The following is a 20,061-nucleotide window of genomic DNA, read 5'->3' as shown; positions in this document are numbered from 1 at the left end:
GCCATTAGTTTACTCTACCAAGGGGCTTGACCTAGGAGAGCTTATCTACTTATGGAGTCCACAAGTTCGCCAATGACATCTTTAGACACAACCTTGACACATTTAAATAATAAGAAGGTGATGTTGAGCAATTTGGAAGACAAATTCTATCATATCATTTCCACACATCTCAAATTAATTCCATGCAATAGCTCAAATTCATGACAACCATGATTTTTAGCCTTAAACCATGACTGAAAAATCACTCCATAAGATTTTCTATGACAATTCAAATTTTGGGAGATTCATCAAATTATGTCATAATTTCATGATAGTGATGAATTGATTCAAATTTGCACCAACAATATTTATCCAATATTGACCAAATCCTTCTATCATTTTATCTAATTGTAATGTTCATTTGAGTTCAATTTTAAAGTCCCAATTCTATTATCTAGATAAATTTGTACTACAATTAACTGACTTTGTGTAATTAACCTAGACAAAGTTATGTAAGGTGAAAGTTTTGAGTTAATTTTTATCAACCCATTTCTTGAATAGTGATTCTTGAGAATCTATTTTTCATGAGCACAAATGGTGTAGTTAGTATTCCTTACATGTAGTTGATGCTCATAAGAGTGAAGCTTTGAGATTTTCAAGAGGCTAGCCACCCTAATATTACTTGACTCAAGTACGTTAACCATAAAATTTCTCCAAAATCAAACTCTCTTAAATTACTATCCCATGTGCCAAAACTTCAATAAATGTTGTGCCTTATAAACCATTCCATATAGATCCCCTGACTTAATCATTTTTCAAATAAACAATATTTTTTTATCAAGTTAAACAATACTTTTTGTAAAATACAATTACTTAATTTTTAACCAATCTTGTATCCATTTCATTAAAATTAAGCTAAATAACTTCGCATGAAATATTAATAATTTACTTGTATAAACATCAAAGAAATATTAAAATAAACATCTCATCACAGAATATGAATAGATAAAACTGACATCATCTTAAAATACGAGTGTTGAATATACTCTCGATTATTCTGAACATATTCTCTGGATGTTCTAGAGTTGAGAGGCTAGCTATAGAAAATTCCTGTTTATTGCTCAAAATTTATTATTAATTTTTGTTTTATTAAAAAAAATTAAAAAAATCTTGTTTTTATATAAATATAAGGGCAGGTCTATATAAATATGATTGATGATTTGGAAATTGATGTGATATGACACACTAATAAACTACATCCACACCAACATCCATCTCTTTCCTCTCCCCTTTATAATCACTGTGCAACCCAAACAGTAGAACTCTTTTACCATATTAAAGAATTAATCAAGATTGAAATGAATTGAGAGAGAAATTTTTTTCTGAAAAAAAACGAATCTTACCAAAGTAAAGAAATATATTACCATAAATGCAGAGAAGAAAACTCCAAGTAAGTTTACAAAATATTACAGTGTTACGGCAGACATTAAAGCTGAAGGCGATAAGCTAGCCAACAGAAACTCTCTATCAAACCAAATCCTGGACTGAATATTAATATTATATCCATAAACCTCTCTAAATCTTTACTGTTAAATATATCACTGTTCGACTGTATTTTGCGATAATTTTTGAAAGATGAAAATAATCAAACAAAATGCCACAGCAATCAGCATCGGCACAATTCTCACCAAGATTATCATCAAAACATACAAGAATTTTCTGTGCCGCTGAAAAGGAAACTGTAAATCTCCTAAAATTCATTTAATGTGCGGGTTTGCAATGAAATACAGGTTCTTTACATTAATGGATTTGTGATGAATTACGGAGTGAGAAAACCCTGGCAAAAGGCACCTACAGAAGCAATATTGAATTAAATTCATGACTGTATAAATAAGAAGCAAATTTCTCAGGTTGACTATTAGGGTTCCTTGTTCCATTCAGCTGGGAAACCCCCGAATCCCATGCGACCGGCCGCATAAAACTCTGACCAGATCTTCTGGTTATCCAATCTGGGACTGAGCGATCCGTCCAAAGCGCTGCGCCTCTCTGGAGACTCCCTGCAAGACCAGGGAGGACTGTAATACCGAGACTTTTCCCTATCATCGTCCCCCCTGTCATCATCATTCGTCTTCTTCTTCTGGTCAAGTTTTCTTTCACTGCGAGACTTTTTCTTCACAAAACGAAAAGCTTTTCTGGCACAAAGAGAAGGGGCTTTGACAAAGGCGAGAATGAAGATATGCAGAAGCGCGCAAGGACAGCAACAGACGGCCGTGCAGTCTGCAGCAAAGCTCGCTACACAGTTACACGCCTGGCGTCTTCCGCTGACATTTTCTCTGCGCTTTTCAATGCCGTTTTTGTTGCAGTCCGATCGGCACATTTTCCGCTTCATTTTAAACCCCTTCTTCTTCGACTTACTGCATTCCATGCTCTGCAAGCCCTCGATTGCCTCGTAGAGCAGATTGTAATCTGAGGAAGAAGAAACCCCTGCCTCGGATTCGAACCCGAGACATTGGCGTACAGAGGAGGATTTGACGAGACAAGTCGATTTGCTTTCTTTTCCTTCAGGAGAATTTTCACCAGAGTCACTGCAACAAGGGTTGGATGGAGACGAAGCATCTGGAAAGCTTTGCTGTGAACTCTGTACGCTCATCCCGCCCTCACAGCACTCGAATTCTTCATAATATCTCCATGAACCGCGCTCGATGCTTCATTTGCACTCAAGATTACACAAGAACTGAATTTTATTTCCGCAGGCGTCCGAGTCAAAGGAGCAATAAATAAAGATACAGAGGTCAAGAGTTCGAATCCTGTTCCAGCCCTGCCGCGTGCCGACGATCGCAGACGCCGAGTGCTTTTGTTAGTGGAGCCCGAGGGTGCCAATACATACGGCGCTCTGTAAGCAAAGCCGTATGCACAGAACTGTTTCTGAGGCCTCACGCACAGAACAGTGACTAACCCTGGGACGAATCGATGGAACGTCGCTTTTTATTTAACTACGGTTTTAGCTGATTGCCTGGCTCGGCCCGGACTCGAACTTGTGACCTTCTGCGGACAAGGAATCCTACTGTTGCACATGCCTTGTGCACTTCTTCACTCACAATTGCAATATTTTAGGAATCTGGTGCAAGCAGCTCGAAGAAATCCCGAATCCAGAGGAACATATAAAATTTATCGATTAGCACAATTTCCTCGTATCTTAGTTTTACTTAGACTCAGTAGTACAGCGTTTTCAAAGAGTTCACCTTTCAAGTTTGATACATTTGAGCCTAGCCTTTGACAATCGCCACGTCAGCCCTACGTTTGTCCAATTTTTCTCCTCAATATTTTAGATCCACGTAATAAAGTGTGTAGATATTGGTGGGAAGATAGGAATGGGACTCGTCTATTCTGGTTCCAAAACGGTACTACGGATTGACTAACATGCGTGTTAGTTGCACGTTTTACATCGTCGATTTTACAATAAACAATTGCGATTGACTAACACGTCACTATCACGCTGTACAAACAGTTTGTTTTGGAGCCAGAATAGCTTCAGTCATAGGAATGAAGCAAGTACAATCAAGGTAAGGTAAAAAATGTTTCACATTTAGATTATAAAAAGTTTAAAGGAAAAAACTTAAAATCATTATTAGATGTAGTAAAAGAATTTTTTTTTGGTTATTTTTATGTTGTTTAAAATTTAAGAAAGAAAGGAATTGAAACTTAAGAATGTTAACTATATTATTTGATCAACTATTTATTGTATTTTTAAATTAGTAATAATGTTCATTAGTTGACTAGTCAGTTTTCATATTATTTTTTATTTTAAAGAATTTTCAAGACTAAATGATTGTATTTTTCCTTTTTAGTTCTCTATTTCTGAAATATTGATTTAATTAGATTTTAATGAAATGTTTATAATTTAATTGATTAAGAATAGTGTTTGATCGACAACTCCTTTAAAACGATTATTGTGACAACTCTTTTATGCATAATGAACTTTCCAAATCCTTTCCTATATGTACTACTCTTTTGTGGGTATTTGAATTAGTTGTGCTTCTTATGGTTCTCCCTTGCCCTATCCCTTATTCATTTAGCTAAACTTCAATATATAAAAAAATTGGTTATGTCTAGGGGTCTTCTAAGCTTTTCATCTTGTAGAGAGCCCAAATGGACACTCTTAGTTCACATTTTTTAAAACTTAGGTAAAAATTGGCTAAGTTATGGCGAGTCAAAGTTTTTTCTAGTTTTGAAAATCATCGTCGATGTTGACAACTATTACAAAAACCATCATCAACATCCAAAATGATTCTCCAAATTCTATGGATTGTCAATGGTTTTGTAGCTTCATGATCACCCTCTAATCATTAACAGGAAGAAGATAATAAAAAGAAAAGGAAATGGAAAACATAGATGATATAAGGGAACCAATGATAAAAAAAGGGTAAAGGAAAGAAAGAAGATATCAAAGTTGTTAGAGGTTTTGAGAGCCTTAGGAACCTACAATTAGGTTTTCGGTTCTTGAGAAATCCCCAACCTTTGACAATAGTGATGGGAAAACAAAGACAAGGAATGGAACATGAGGCTTTGGTTACCAAGGAAACCTTGATCCCTAACTGGATAGAAAAAGGTTTAAGATAGATAAGGACAGATTCCAAATGAAACCCCCAACTCCTAACTAAAAATAGAAATACAGGGAATTCGCAAGAGATAAAGGGCAAGGCATTGACAATGGGAGAAAGGAGGAGATCAAGAGGCTAAATAATTTTAGGCCAAAGGCCTAACCCTTAATTAAAATTTTAATGATGAAATATAAGGCAACAAAAGGAATAGGGAAAATTGGTGAGGAAAATGAAAGAGGTGTCAGAGGTTTCAAGTTTTCCAAGAATTCCTCGAACTCTCAATTTTGTTCTCAATAGTACCCAAAGCCTTGATTTCCTTCCTAGATGATTGTAGACTATCGACAAATTAAAAAAAATTGCCAAGTCACATTTTTTTACGAAATACAAGCCAACATGCGAAGTATTGGTAGCATGAGGAGATGGATCACATTATTTTTCCAATTTGGCCATTGTTTTGAAGCCCAAAACATGCCATTTGCATGCCATGTATCATATCATCAATAGAGATATCTAAAAAAGCTGAACAACAAAAACCTCTAGTTTGATTACAAAAAGTTAGTCATGACAATTGACATGTTAGCACAAACCTCCTAGTTCTCACTTAACCCAACATGCAATCAACTTCTCATTAGATTCAAAGTGATCCTTCTCTTCTCAAGGTCACAAAACTTTAGTTTAGCCTTTGAAAGTGGATCTCCAAGAATTAAAAATAGATCTCCATTATATAACAAATATTATTATGATGGATTATTTAATTCTTGGAATATATTTATATAAAATCATTGCTATAACATATTTTCACGTGTTTTAAATAATAAAGGAATCCATATCTTGCCTACTTGAAGTTATATTCTTGTGCATGTTGTGAAATGATTGATTATATCTTGTGTTAAAATAATTATCCTTGATTTATGTCTCATTTTCCTCATCTTTATCCAATAATATTGTTTTGTAGGTCATAGTTTGTGTTGTTCAATTAAGTTTCGTGATAAACCCACTTGTGAACAAAGTTCCTTATGAAAATCATAGATTCAAAACCTCTCTATGAAATAATTATGCGGATATATTGAAACTTGAGTTGTGCATAGCTAGTTGACCTTTTTAACTATATTTTGTATGCTTCAACAAGTGCAATTCCATCAAATTTTTGGTGCATCACATTATGTTTTGTTTCTAGTTCAATTTTTAGATCTAGTTTCTATTCCTTTTCCTTGTAGAAGTAGTAGAAATGTTAATTTAGGTGATGTACTAAGAGATCTAGCCCTCTTTGGAGATTCACTCAACTTTATAGTCACCCATAGCCTAGGAGTATTCCATTGTTGTAGTTGGAAGGATAATTGTCATAGTAATCCTCAAAAAGTTGCACTCGAATATGACAAAATTAACCATTTCAAGTTATGTGTGGATACCTTATTCTCTTTGAACCATTCCTACTTGATGAAAATGCTTCTCCTTTTAAACCCCGTTTAGCAAACTATTTTTAAACCTTGGCAGTAATACACTAAAATATTTGATAGTAAATGGATCTATTTCTTCCCCCCACAAGATCATTGTAGCCTAGAGAAACAGTTAATAAACAAACTATAAAAAAATATTTTGCATGATAAATTGATTTAGAACCAAATCTATAAGCTCTTAGATATCTTGAATTTAAGAATGACAAGAAATTATTCTAATTGTTGCTTGTTTGAACCGTATGAAGTAGCTTAAGGTATGAAAATTGTGTACATATGAAGTAAATGAAATAATTCAAAAATATTAGCATTTTATCTTAGAATCTTAGTGCGAGGAAGCCAAATTAACTTGGTAGTGGAAAATTCTTTCTACCTAATTTTATTACTCTTAAGAAATAGTACAATAAGTGGGTTCAACATAGAATTTACCCCGTAGTCTCTTGTCTCTCCAAAACTAGGAAATAAAATATTGAACAAGCCACTAGTAAGATACAATACTTTAAAAACCTCCCATTCTCAAAACATACTCTCAACCCCATTTTTTACATTTTTGAAGGTGCGGGGGTCTTTTCCCAAGCTAAAGGAGGAACCTATTCAAATCCTAAATGTTAAAAGTTTAAAATTTCATTGCAAATTCTCATTTTGGTGTATAGTGATGAATTATTTACTTCAAATAGAAAAGAAAAAATATTTTTTCCATAGTGATTTATTTTTCATTGGGATAATTCCATATTCATTGCCTATAGAAATTGGAAAATTCACATAAGTATAAAAACACTTCTATTCTTTGAATAAATTTAAATTTTTTAATCTCCAATTTCTTTTTTTTTTTTAGTTTCATTTTATCTTTTTGATACATTTTACTTGACATATATGGATCATGTAATGTCCCTTTCTACAATTTTAATAAGATAGTAGATCTAAAATATAAACATGTTAGTGAACAGATTTTATCTTTCTTTTAATTAGATTGATTCACAACTCCGTTACCCTCTTTGAAAGACAAAACTTCAACTAAACAGTTGGGTAAGTGTGACATACATCACTTCCCTCTTAATTTTAGATAGGTACAACTCCCTCCATTAGTTATTCAGGGAATAATCTAACTAAATAAACTGATATGCTTTTAACCTGAAAGCACGTAAGGCTGCCTACTTCATTCTTAGATGAGAGGGTAAGGCTGCCTACTTCATTCTTAGATGAGAGGCTAATAATTTACAATCTTCAAGATGTTTCACCATGAGAATAATAATCTTTTCTCTTATTGTAATTGATTGTTGCTCAAACCTTTAGCTTTTCGCTGCCTTCTTTATGCATTGCTTCTTTGTAGTCAACCCGATTTGTCTCTCTCAAATTTTTTAGCTTGTTGACTTGATAGACTTCTTCCAATTTATTGATATCTATTGTATTTTTCTTTTCTTTAATAAATTTATGCATTTTACCATTAAAATAAAAAATTACTCCTATAAACATCAATAAACACCAAATACATATTAAAACTATTATGAATACATATAAAAGTGACTACAACTTAAAATACTAGTGTTGAATATACTCTCGATTATTCTAAACATATTCTCTAGGTTGTTCTAGAGTTGAGAGACGGGCTATAAAAGATGCTTATTAATTGCTCAATATTAATTATTAGTTTGGTAACTCTTTCAATTAATTAAAAATAATAATCTAATAATCTTATTTTTTAATAAATGTAAGGGGCACAGACGAAGGCAGTTCCACATAATCGACACCTGCCATATAAATATGATTGATGATTCGGTAATTGATGTGATGACTCACTAACAGACTACATCAACAGCAACTCACATCTCTTTCTTCTCTCCATTTTATAATAATTGTTGCGACCTAAACAATGGAACTCTTTTACCATATTAAATAATTAAATAGAGATTGAAATGAATTTTTAAAATAGAAGGTAAAGAAAAATATTACCATAAATGCAGGAAAGAAGAATCCAAATAGGTTTACAAAATATTACAGTATTTTACAGTGTTACGGCAGACATTAAAGCTGAAGGCGATAAGCTGGCCAACAGAAACTCTTTATCAAAACCGAATCCTGTACTGAATATTAATATTCTATCTATAAACCTCTTTAAATCCTTACTGTTAAATATATCACTGTTCGACTGTATTTTGCGATAACTTTTAAAAGATGAAAATAATCTAACAAAATGCCATAGCAATCACCATTGCCACAATTCTCACCAAGGTTATCATCAAAACATACAATAGCTTGTTGTGCCGCTGAAAAGTAAACAGTAAATCTCCTAAAATTCATTTATATGTGCGGGTTTGCAATGGAATACAGGCTCTTGTAATGAAATACAGAGTAAGAGAAACCGGACGGAAGGCACCTACAGAAGCAACATTGAATTAATTTCTCAGGTTGACTATTAGGGTTCCTTGTTCCATTCAAATGGGAAACCCCCGAATCCCATGCGACCGGCCGCATAAAACTCTGACCAGATCTTCTGGTTATCCAATTTGGGACTGAGCGATCCGTCCAAAGCGCTGCGCCTCTCTGGAGACTCCCTGCAAGACCAGGGAGGAGTGTAATACCGAGACTTTTCCCTATTATCGTCCTCACTGTCATCATCAATCGCCGCCTTCTTCTGGTCAAGTTTTCTTTTACTGCGAGCCTTTTTCTTCACAAAGCGCAAAGCTTTTCTGGCAAAAACAGAAGGGGCTTTGACAAAGGCGAGGATGAAGATATGCAGAATCGCGCAAGGGCAGCAGCAGACGGCCGTGCAGTCTGCGGCAAAGCTCGCTACACAGTTACACGCCTGGCGTCTTCCGCTGACATTTTCTCTGCGCTTTTCAGTGGCGTTTTTTTTGCAGTCCGATCGGCACATTTTCCGCTTCATTTTAAACCCCTTTTTATTCGACTTACTGCATTCCATGGTCTGCAAGCCCTCGATTGCTTCGTAGAGCAGATCGTAATCTGAGGAAGAAGAAACCCCTGCCTCGGATTCGAACCCGAGACATTGGCGTGTAGAGGAGGATTTGACGAGAGAAGTCGACTTGCTCTCCTGTCCTTCGGGAGAATCCTCGCCAGAGTCACTGCAACAAGGGTTGGATTGAAACGAAGCATCTGGAAAGCTTTGCTCTGAACTCTGTACGCTCATCCCGCCCTCACAGCACTTGAATTCTTCAAAATATCTCCATGAACCGCGCTCGATGCTTCATTTGTAGTCAAGAATACAGCATATCTGAAATTTAGTTCCGCAGTCGTTCAAGTCACGGAACCATAGATAAAGATATAGAGGTCAAGAGTTCGAATCCTGTTCCAGCCCTGCCGCGTGCCGACGAGCGCAGACGCCGAGTGCTTTTGTTAGTGGAGCCCAAAGGTGCCAATACATACGGCTCTCTGTAAGCAAAGGACGGACGGTGGAACTGTTTCATGAGGCCCCACGCACAGAACAGTGACTAACCCTGGGAGGAATCGGTTGAACGTCGCTCTTCATGTTCCTACGGTTTTAACTGATTGGCTGGGTTGGCTCGGATTCGAACTTGTGACCATCTGCGGAAAAAGGAATCCTACTGTTACACATGTCTGGTGCATTTCTTCACTCAAACTTGTAATATTTTATGAATCTGATGCAAGCAGCTCGAAGAAATCCCGAATCCAGAGAAACATTTCTATTTTTAAAAATTTATCGATTAGCACAATCTCCTCGTATATCTTAGTTTTACTTGGACACAGTAGAGAGTAGTAGAGCGTTTCCACAGAGTTCGCGTTTCAAGTACAGTACATAAATGTCTCGAATTTGACGGGCGCCACGTCAGCCCTACATTTGTCCAATTTTTCTCCTGAGGATTTTGTGCAAAAACATTTTTTATTTGGCACCAATTAAAATATACCAAACATCAGCTAGTATACCAAACAGCAGCTAGTATACCAAACAAATTAAAATATAATAAACATTTTATTTATTTATTTTATATTGAACAAAGCTTAAACAAACATATTATTTGAATCAAAGCGCCTAGATTATGAGAGTATTTTATTTTGTTGTATTTTTCAAGTAAATTTGACCTTTTTAGTCGTTTTTGTTAAATTAATGGAATAGATAATTAAAATATGAAATTAGGCTATGGATTAATGATCACTAGATGAAGATGAGTCAATATTTTGGTGTTAAAGTAGTTTTCCTTGTTTTGTTTAAATATATAATAAGATTGGCTGTTGAGGTAAGAGGCAAGACTTAGACTTGTCTTGTTTGTAATCAATAATTTGGAAATTTGACATTTAGTTTTGAAAATACATCACACAAACAATGTAAATGTAAGAAGTTAAATATAGTAATGTTGTGTCTAAATGTAGACTTTTAACTTTAAAATATTGATAATCTAATATATATCTTAAAAGCAATTCTTAGTGACACTTGATTTCTATACAGTCTTTCCATAAATTAAATAGTTGATCTAGGAGAATACTCAACTTGAAGCTTCTAGCACATGGGCCAATAGGACATTGATTATATTCAAGACAAACTGATTCGAAAGCTTGACATGAGGATTTTGAATAAAATGGACTATGTTGTCTCATCTCCTAATTCAAAAATTGTGACTTGTTATCTAGTCTAGTTCAAGCTTAAAAAAAATAAAATTGAATGAAGATCAATATGAACCAATATATATAATAATAATTGACTAGAAAAATTCAAATAAAATAAAATTAATACACAAAACTAATCAAATTAAAAATGACAACATATCTATAATATATTGAAAATAATACAAAATAAAATATTTAAATGATTTGATATTTAAATAAAGAACCCAAAAGTCTTTCCATACCTTTGACTAATTGTAATCAATAAGATTATAAAATACAAAATAAATCAAATCCTTATCACTAAGACACTTAATGCCCTCCAATAAGAGTCCTATATATGTTGTAGATCTACATACATAAAGTGTCTAGTTACTGTTGGTGGGAAGACATTGATGAAGCAAGTACAATCAAGGAAAAGTAAAATTTATGGATTAAAATTACATAGTTACTTTGAATAGTTTAGATGAATAGTTTAGATGGGGTTCAAATGGGGAAAGGAAAGTGCCAAACTTTTTTTGAAAGATTCTACCTGTTTGTGCACTTTTTACATTTGGTGTCCACATTATGGTAATGTTAATATTGAGATAAGACTCCTTATTGGAGTTTCTTAGACAACATCATATGCTTAGCTTTACAGTGTTTGTTACTTGATAAGACATTTTTTCAATAATTTATTTGACCATTCCACATGGTCTTTTGGGGAAGGTTTATTAATCATAAAGTTTTGTAAATTTAAATAAATAAATAAATGTCAAATCACATTTTAATTTTTTTCTTCAAAGAAATAAAATGTTCAAGTTGCATTTTTTTTTTCAGTGAGTATAGAAAATTACATAGTGTACAAAGTATACCCTATTTCAAGCTAAAAAAAGACGTTGACTTAAGATTGATATAAACAAAAAAATATGTAATAATAATTGACTAAATAAATTCAAATAAAATTAAATTACAATACATTTTAAATCAAATTAAAAATGACAACATATCTATAATATATTAAAAATAATACAAAATAAAAAATATAATAGTTTAATATTTGAATAAAGAACCTAAAAGTCTTACCCTACCCTTGATTAATTGTAATACAGAAGATTATAAAATACAAAATAAATCAAATCCTTATCACTAAGACTTTTAGTGCCCTCCAATAAAAATCTTATATACATTGTTGCTCTGCATACATAAAGTGCCTAGTTAATATTGGTGGGAAGACATTGATGAAACAAGTACAATCAAGGAAAAGTAAATTTTATGAATTAAACCTATATAGTTACTTTGAGAAAAGATTCCATTGGGTGGTTTAGATGAGCTCAAGTGGGGAAAGGAAAGTGCCAAATGTTTTTGAAAGCTTCTATGTTTGTGCACTTTTTATATTTGGTGTCCACATTATGTTAATGTTGATGTTGAGATTAGATTATTTGTTGGAATTTCTTAGACATCATCATATGCTTAAATTCATAGTTGTTGTTACTTGTTAAGACTTATTTTTAATAATTTATTTGGCCATTCCACATGGTATTTTGGAGAAGGTTTATTAATCATAAAGTTTTGTAAATTTTAAAAAAATAAAAACTATGTCAATCACATTTTAATTTTTTTTCTCAAAGATTAAAAATGTGCAAGTCACATTTTTTTTTCTCATGGAGTATAGAAAATTATATAGTGCACAAATTATAAAGTTTTAAAAGGGAAAATACTTTAAATCATTCACAAGCATATTAGATTTAATAAAACAAATTCTACTTATTTCCACGATGTTTAAATATGAGAAAAAAAAGAGTTAGAAAGTAAAAAATGTTAACTATAATACTTGATTAATTGTTTATAATATTTTTAAATTAGAAAAAATGGTCATTGGTTGAATGGATAGCTTTCATATTATTTTCTATTTTAAAAAAAATTAACAAGATTAAGATTAAATTTACAAGATTAAATACTTAATTTCATATTATTAGTTGAATGGATAGATTTCATATATATTTTTTAATTGACAACTCCTTCAAACTATACAATGATCCTTCCAAATCATATATGACTATTGTCACAACTCTTTTATATACAATTATCCTTCCAAATCCTTCCATATTTTGACCCCTTCAATTGAGAACTTAGGCATGTACCCCTTTCTTAGCACCAAACACTACCCTTTAATGAAGAATAAACTACATGAGAAACTTAGCCCTTCGATTGGTGATTGTTGCCACTTTGTGCCACCTTTTCTTTCCCACTACTAATAATCTATAAATTAGATATATTTTATCGGTATTTGAGTTAGTTATGCTTCTCTTATGGTTTTACCTTTCCCTATCCCCTAGTAATTTACCCCAAATTCAATATCCTACACCAATAGGACATTAGTTGTATATGAGCTTAGTTTTGCACCCATAAATCATGTATATTTAACTATTATTTTTATCTTAAAAAAATATAATACCACATGCTTAATCATAAGATACAAATCATTTCTCAATTTTAGCCACTAAGATATCATCTTCCAAAGATATCTCTCATAGATCATAAGGAAAAATAGGTCATGTTTCTTAGTAATTTCTATATAAAATATATTGACAAAAATAATAACGAAAGGGCATCCCATCATAGATCAACTTGTAGATGGACCTCTTATAGATATTATCCTTTGATTTTGGAATTCCTTAATGAGTCTATCTTCACTCTATAGATGATGTAGAATCCTCGAAATTGATGGTTCATACACCCATAAAGGATTAGGTGAAAGAATATTTGTCATCACTCAAGATTATTTCATTCCTAAATATTTTAGACTATCTTTTTAATGTGAAAAAGTATTGAGTATACACACCTAATCAATGATCTAAAATATCTCTTAGTTTATGGGGATTCTATGCTTATTGTAAGTCAAGTCAACAATAAATATACAATAAAATATGTGAAACTAAATCTTTATAAAAATATGGATAATAGTTTCAATGAGTACTTCACCTCCATTAAATTTAAATATGTTCTTAGACTTAATAACTAAGAATAAAATTCCATGGCCACTATCAAATCTCTCCTATATATTTCATAAGATATTCATCACTGTGAATTCTAGTTCAAAAACCTTTTCATCATTGCATATGATTGTCTCTCATACATATATCATTTGAAAACTTATTGGTCACAATAATCTCTAGTATATTATAGTATGCATACATAGGTCTTAATGATAATATCCTTCTCCCAAAATAGAAACACTAATACATTTAGCCTAAAATTCCGACGGAGAAGGTATATTGTGATCAAATTTGATTTTTTTTGAAAAAATGCCCAATTTCATCGGAATTCCGATAATAATGCAACATTTGGTTTCGATAGAGAAGGAATTGGCAATGACATTTGGGTTTTTTTAGAAAAAAGTGCCCGCGTTCGTCGAAATTATAATGACCGCATGCATTACTTCAAAAAAAAAAGAAAAGACCAAGTCATTTCATAAATCCCGCGTCTTTGTCCCGTCGACCTCTGCCATTACTTCGTTCTGCCTCTACCATTACAAAATCTCGTCTCTGTAGGGAACCAGCCGTGGAATGAAGTGGTGCTGCAAGAGCAGCTATACCAGGATACCAGGCAATGGGAAACTTTCCAGCTTCATGGTAGGAATTTTTTAATGTTTTTGTGTTTGCCATTTGTTTAGGGGCATTTTCAAGTCTGGACATTATTTAATGTAATAAGGGCATGTTTTGGGCCCATTTGTAAGCCGTTTGGCATTTTGTTAGGGGTGTATGGGTTTAGAATTTAAACAACAAGGCTTTCTATAGTTCTTGACTCACAGTGGGATTAGACACTTCTTATTCCCACCTTGGCTCACCCAATCCATTGCTTTCCCGCTTGCCCGACCCAGATCGTAGCATTTCAGGATGGGATTGATCATAGCCCCATCCCCTCCCTTGTGTTTGCTACTCATTGCTGGCCGCAACCCTTCCCACCTCCCTTGCTTTCCCCCCCATCTCTAATCGGTGGGCACAAAGGGGAGTTGATGTCGCTGATTAAGCCATTGATCCGACACTAGCATATCTCATCTAGAACCACCTAACAAGTAGCAGATTCATCTCCATACCCGGCCGAGAGACTAAATCCTTGTTTATAAGTATATAATGTTTAAACCTTCCCAGAGTTATTCTTGTCGATGGAGTAGGAGTAGGAAAGCTCTTACCTCCATGGTTGATTATTCGCGTGCCTCCCATACAGCTACATCTGCACCATCAATGTCGTATTCCCTCCAAATCGACTAGGGATGTGGGTTGGAGGAATTGAATAGTTGAGTAAATATGCCTCCTGCTCGCGTGTCTACGATGTGAAGTAGCCTGAATGTGGTGGAGTGCAGGCAAGAAGAATGTACATTATCATTCTCATGATCATTTACAGGAACATGCCGTGGGTAGAAGAAGCACACACGTGGTAGGGAAGCATCTCTATGTGCTTTCTGTGAGAGTGTGTATGAATGGGAGTTGTGTGGGAATGAGTTCAGGATTGGAGACTGAATTTTGATAGATTTTAGAGTTGTTGTGTCAGTCTGAATTTTCTGCTCAACAGCACCATGTCATCCTAGTAGGTTCCCCTGTTCATTTTCCCTCACATGTCATTATGTGTTTCAGTCCTCTTGAAGCCTCCCCATCAAGTGGTTCCTCCCATGCCAATTCTAGCAAAAGAATCTGAATCGGTTACGCGCTCAAGAAACCGTTAAACAATCCTACAATCATGTATTAATTAAACACTGCATTTTAAATAATGAACAATATAGTTAGCCTGAAACATATTAACACTACTTTCCATATTTAAAATATATCCTAATTAAGGAGAGGGTTGACCTAAACCTGCGTGATCGAGTGCCATTATGTAAAATATATCCTAATTATGGATGCTGGTATATATGGTTGTGACAGAAAATCCCTGCTGCAGAATCGTGAGAGCACTGTGTAGTGATCGAGTGCTATTTTTTGTCGGTGTTTTGGAAGGGAGCATAAGTGTACCATTAGGAAGGTGGTATAAAATTGAAGCTGAGAGGTATAAGGTTATGAGGTGTGGGTTAGGATAAGATAGGGAGGTAAGTGATGAAGGATGTAATGGTCAAAGAGTAAGTTAGGATATGTTAGGGGTTTGGAAGGTAGGAAAGTGAATGGGGGGAGATAAATTAAGGATGTGAAGGATGGAATGGGGCTAGGTAGGTGAAGAAAAAGTAAGTGTGTATGAGGTTAAGGTTTAGGATAGGATGTAGGAAAGTGGAGGAGGTTAAGATAGGGGATATGAAAGGTAGATGGAAGGTAATAATAATAGGAAGTGAGGTAAAGGTAATGAGGTGTGGGTTAGAAAATAGGGTGTAGGAAATGGAAGAAAGGGTCATATCACTTTGAGAGTTTTCACCAAGATGAGTAGCCCGAGTATGGACCTCAAATCTTACAAGCCATGAGGATCCACTTGTAGTAGAGGAACATATACTTGCATCTTGGGAGTTTATTAGGAGTTCGCCTTGAATTTGGGAAATACACATAGAGGAGATAAAATATTGATCAATACACATTACCTAGCCTCATCATGCATAAATACAAGAGGTATAGACTATAGCAAGCACATATCATGAGCCAAAGGATCATATTCGAGAGTTGCTTCATCTCCTATCCTCTATATTTTTAAGATCCACAAATGGGGTTGAGGATAAGTCTTGGTTACTTAGCTTGGACTTATGCTTTGAGTTGCATCTATATGTGAGAAAATTAAAGGCATAATTTTCAATGCAATTTTTGAGAGGACTTGATTCCACCTTGTGGTACTGGGAGGATAAAATGCACCAACTCACATTGGAAACCCTCTCCATATACCATTTTGGAGTGCTTCAAAGTGTGTTCTATTTCAAAATATTTTTGACAAAGATGCATAGATGAGTTTCACAATTTACATAATAAGGTTTCATAGTGGCTCAACATGAGAGTTAATTTTTGGAGTTCTTTTAGTTTGTAGATTGCATTCAAGACAAGTTACTTGTCAATTATTTCATTAGGGGTGGAAAGCCCAAAATTTCAGTTTTCCCACACATGGCCAATCCAAATGACTTTAGGGTTGCTATGGCAAAGTCTCTTATGAAAAAGGAGGTACATGGGAGGACACAAGAGGCATGAGAGAAGTTTGTAACCAGCTATGGCAAAGTCTCTCATTTTAGGTATGAGAGACTATGGGGCTATCAAGCTAGGCCTTCTATGACTCAACAACCTTTTAGCAGAGAATCTAGTGTTTTTAGTAATTAGGATCTTCTAATTATGGTGGGGCCTAGCCAACATAGGGTTATATGATATGCACATGTTATGTATATGTTAGTATCAGACAGGGAGTGCCCACAAGGTTTTAGAGTAGGTGGACACCATCCTAGGATGTCAAAGTAGATAGTTGATATGTGGGTCTTTACCCTCCCAACCACTCAACATATACCACCATGGGTCTTTACCCTCCCAAACACACAAAGGTCAAAGGAAGATTCACTGCTGCAACACTCACTTTTTGTGACAGTCTCAAGCACTTAGGGCAGTCACTCATTTCTTGGCCATTCTTCTTCACACAACACTCTCTAACATTAATTATGATGATAGTGTACCTCCTTAAACCTTCCACCAACACCTAACTCAATACCAAACCCTTTCCGAATCTCGCTAATGGACTAATTAACTCAACTCACTGTGAAATTGTGATGGTCAATGCAAGGTTTAGGACAGTAGTAATTAAGATCTTCTAATTATTGTGGGGCCTAGCCAACATAGGGTTATATGAGATACGGGTAAGTTCAATAGTGATTTCTCCTTCAATTGTTGATGAATGCTTCATTGCCTGTTCACTTGGAATTGAATTGATTTTATAATTAAGAGATCACTTGAATTGTAGGTAAACCCCTTCAAATGACAGGGTAGGCTTCCTTTTATACCTAATATATGTCTTGAAAGCATTTTATCCTGATGGCTTTAAATTAAAGTACTTTCTCTTCTATCTGGTATTGGTGGAGCAGAGGTTGCATTGCATCGACCTGACCTGCCACCTATCAAGGGAGAAGAGGTATTGCGTCGCATTGCATTGCAGAGGTTGTTTGACATGTTTGGAAAATGTGGAAGTATAGACAAAGGGCATGAACTGTTTGGTTAGATGCCTCAAAGAAATGTGGTCTAATGAAATGCTATGATTGCAGGATATGCACAAACAATGTTTGTTGAAATGGATTTACAAAATTCCAACAAAATCTGATCGGTGGGTATAAAGTCAGACCCTACAACGGCCAACAGCCTTTACCCTCTACAACCTTTGCCAGCATTCTTCCAGTCTGTGTGAAAATGAGAGCTTGACCGCATTCTTTCACTTTTAGCTAGCTAAAATTTTCAAGAATTTTATCTCTAGATTTAATATTTCTTTTCTTGCAAGTATCTATTAATTTTGAGATAACAGATCTTGCCTTCATGAATTAATCATAGTTTATCCCTTTAACCCTGATTAATTTATTTAGAGTGTTTAGTTCCATTTTAATCCTTTCTTTTACAATTAAATATTATTAAAAAATTGTATTATTGTTCCAAATTTTGTGGATATTTAGGACTACAAAATTTTTACTAGAGCACGTATCTTGGTACTTCTTACTTTTAGAAGCTCACTCCTCTAATGTTTGATAAGATAGCTATGAATGCTTGACCTTAAACTACATGTTTTTAAAGATGAAGGTGCATTCGGGGTTTAGATGATTTTCCATGACAAATATTATCCACAACATATCGAAAAGACAAATACCACACTTACTGTGTCATCAACCAAAAATAATTTACTTACATATTCAAAGAGTTCAATAATGGAGAAACATCCATGTGGTGCTATACACATGTCCTCGAAGGTTCAAGAAATACTTATCCTCTATTGGTCCAAACTTTAAATCACTTTCCATGCATGAAAATAATTGCAACCATACACAATTTCCCACCCAATAGATTCTCTCAAACTAGTTTACTATCTTAACATAGGGTCAAGGAAAAGCAGGCCAAAATAGGAATCCAAGTGTCTTAAAAGCCTTCAAGACCATAGTGGTGAGGATTGAATTTCTTTCTTTAGTGGTATCTTTCTCTAGATTAATTAGTTGGGGATTCTATTAGGACCTTTTCCTAATTAAAAAAAAAATATAAAGATTACATCCCTAAATATTGCATTCATAATAGAATAAATTTCTGCAATATTGAGACTAAATTCATAATAGATTTATAGTGATGAATAAAGAAATACTTAAGATTCTCAAAAATTTGATGTTTTCTTTCTCCCAACCATCATTGGATATTGGGTGATCTTTGAGGCATTATGTCAAACAGTTCATGTGCCTTATCTAAGCTTACACATTTTGCATGCATGTGTACTTGGGTAGTTGCACTACAACATCTATTCTCACTAATCACATTTGGTTGTAAGTTTCTAAATCCATTTCAAACAGATTTTGTGCATATCTTGCAATCATAGAATTCCATTAGATCACATTTCTTTGATGCATTTCACCAAATAGTTCATGCACTTTCATGTCTATACTTCCACATTTTCCAAACATGTCAAACAGAGCATTTCCAACCGTAAGCATCTGATATTAATTGCCCTTACCTTCTTCTTTGATGGAAGCCCATACTCTGTTCCAAAGCTCCCATTTTGGCACAGGTAGAGAGTACATTGGCAAATAAAACTGATCAAAATGGAAATCTATTTGTTGCATTGACTACATTGTGAGGACGCTTATGTCTTTCATCGACTGTTAGGGTTTCAAGCAGATCCGAAGCAAATATGAACTAACAATTATATGTAGATTTAAATACAAAAGATAAAGAAATAAAACAGGACACAGATAACACAAAGATTTAACGTGGTTCACCCAGAATGGGTTATGTCCACCATACACAACCGTCCAATCTTTCTTATTATCCAGCAAAAATAGTACATCAACCTTACAATGCCTTAAGCATCCCAACCGCTTATAACATGAATTTTTAGGGCAACAAACAAATTCGGCCTTTTTAGGGTTTTATTACAATGTCGGTTTTCATCAACAAAAAATGGCAAAAAAAAATTTTCTCGGGGGCTGCCGCCCCTGAACCCTGCCCGGGGCCCAACCCGGCCCCGGACCTCGGTGAGGATACGTGCTGAGTGTACAGTACTTTGCTGATCAGTTGCCACATTTCAACAATCTCCCACTTGGAGACTGATCAGGCTCCACACTGAACAATCTCCCACTTGGAGACTGATACTAAACGACACCACTGTACATGCAACATCCGCTGGATAAAACACTAGGACTTGACTGGTATAAATTCCACAATTATCAATCAAGAAGACCAATAGAAACTGATGAAGAAATCATCTTCTCCTGTGGAACTGCCTTTGTGAATAGATCGGCAGGATTCTCACTTGTGTGAATCTTCTCAAGTCGTAACTGACCC

The 20,061-nt window shown here is 34.5% G+C and overlaps 2 protein-coding genes across 2 annotated transcripts; both read right to left on the bottom strand.

Annotated features, from left to right (window-relative positions):
- Nucleotides 1-1,409: 1,409 nt before the first annotated feature.
- LOC131033818 (uncharacterized) lies at nt 1,410-3,214 on the bottom strand. Its single transcript, XM_057965105.2, has one exon. It carries the CDS (start codon nt 2,627-2,629, stop codon nt 1,898-1,900), a length of 732 nt encoding a protein of 243 aa, XP_057821088.2. The 5' UTR covers nt 2,630-3,214; the 3' UTR covers nt 1,410-1,897.
- A 5,092-nt stretch (nt 3,215-8,306) lies between these two features.
- On the bottom strand, nt 8,307-9,683 carry LOC131033820 (uncharacterized). The gene has a single exon (XM_057965109.2). The coding sequence runs from the start codon at nt 9,177-9,179 to the stop codon at nt 8,448-8,450; it is 732 nt and encodes a 243-aa protein (XP_057821092.2). The 5' UTR covers nt 9,180-9,683; the 3' UTR covers nt 8,307-8,447.
- Between the last annotated feature and the right edge of the window lie 10,378 nt (nt 9,684-20,061).

The sequence above is a fragment of the Cryptomeria japonica genome, chromosome 3, assembly GCF_030272615.1.
Source record: "Cryptomeria japonica chromosome 3, Sugi_1.0, whole genome shotgun sequence".
Classification (NCBI taxonomy): domain Eukaryota; kingdom Viridiplantae; phylum Streptophyta; class Pinopsida; order Cupressales; family Cupressaceae; genus Cryptomeria; species Cryptomeria japonica.
This window is presented reverse-complemented; position numbering and strand designations above follow the sequence as displayed.

Excerpts from the sequence above, each read along its gene's own strand:
- LOC131033820 (XM_057965109.2), bottom strand. The coding sequence starts at position 9,179 with ATGAGCGTACAGAGTTCAGAGCAAAGCTTTCCAGATGCTTCGTTTCAA.
- LOC131033818 (XM_057965105.2), bottom strand. The coding sequence starts at position 2,629 with ATGAGCGTACAGAGTTCACAGCAAAGCTTTCCAGATGCTTCGTCTCCA.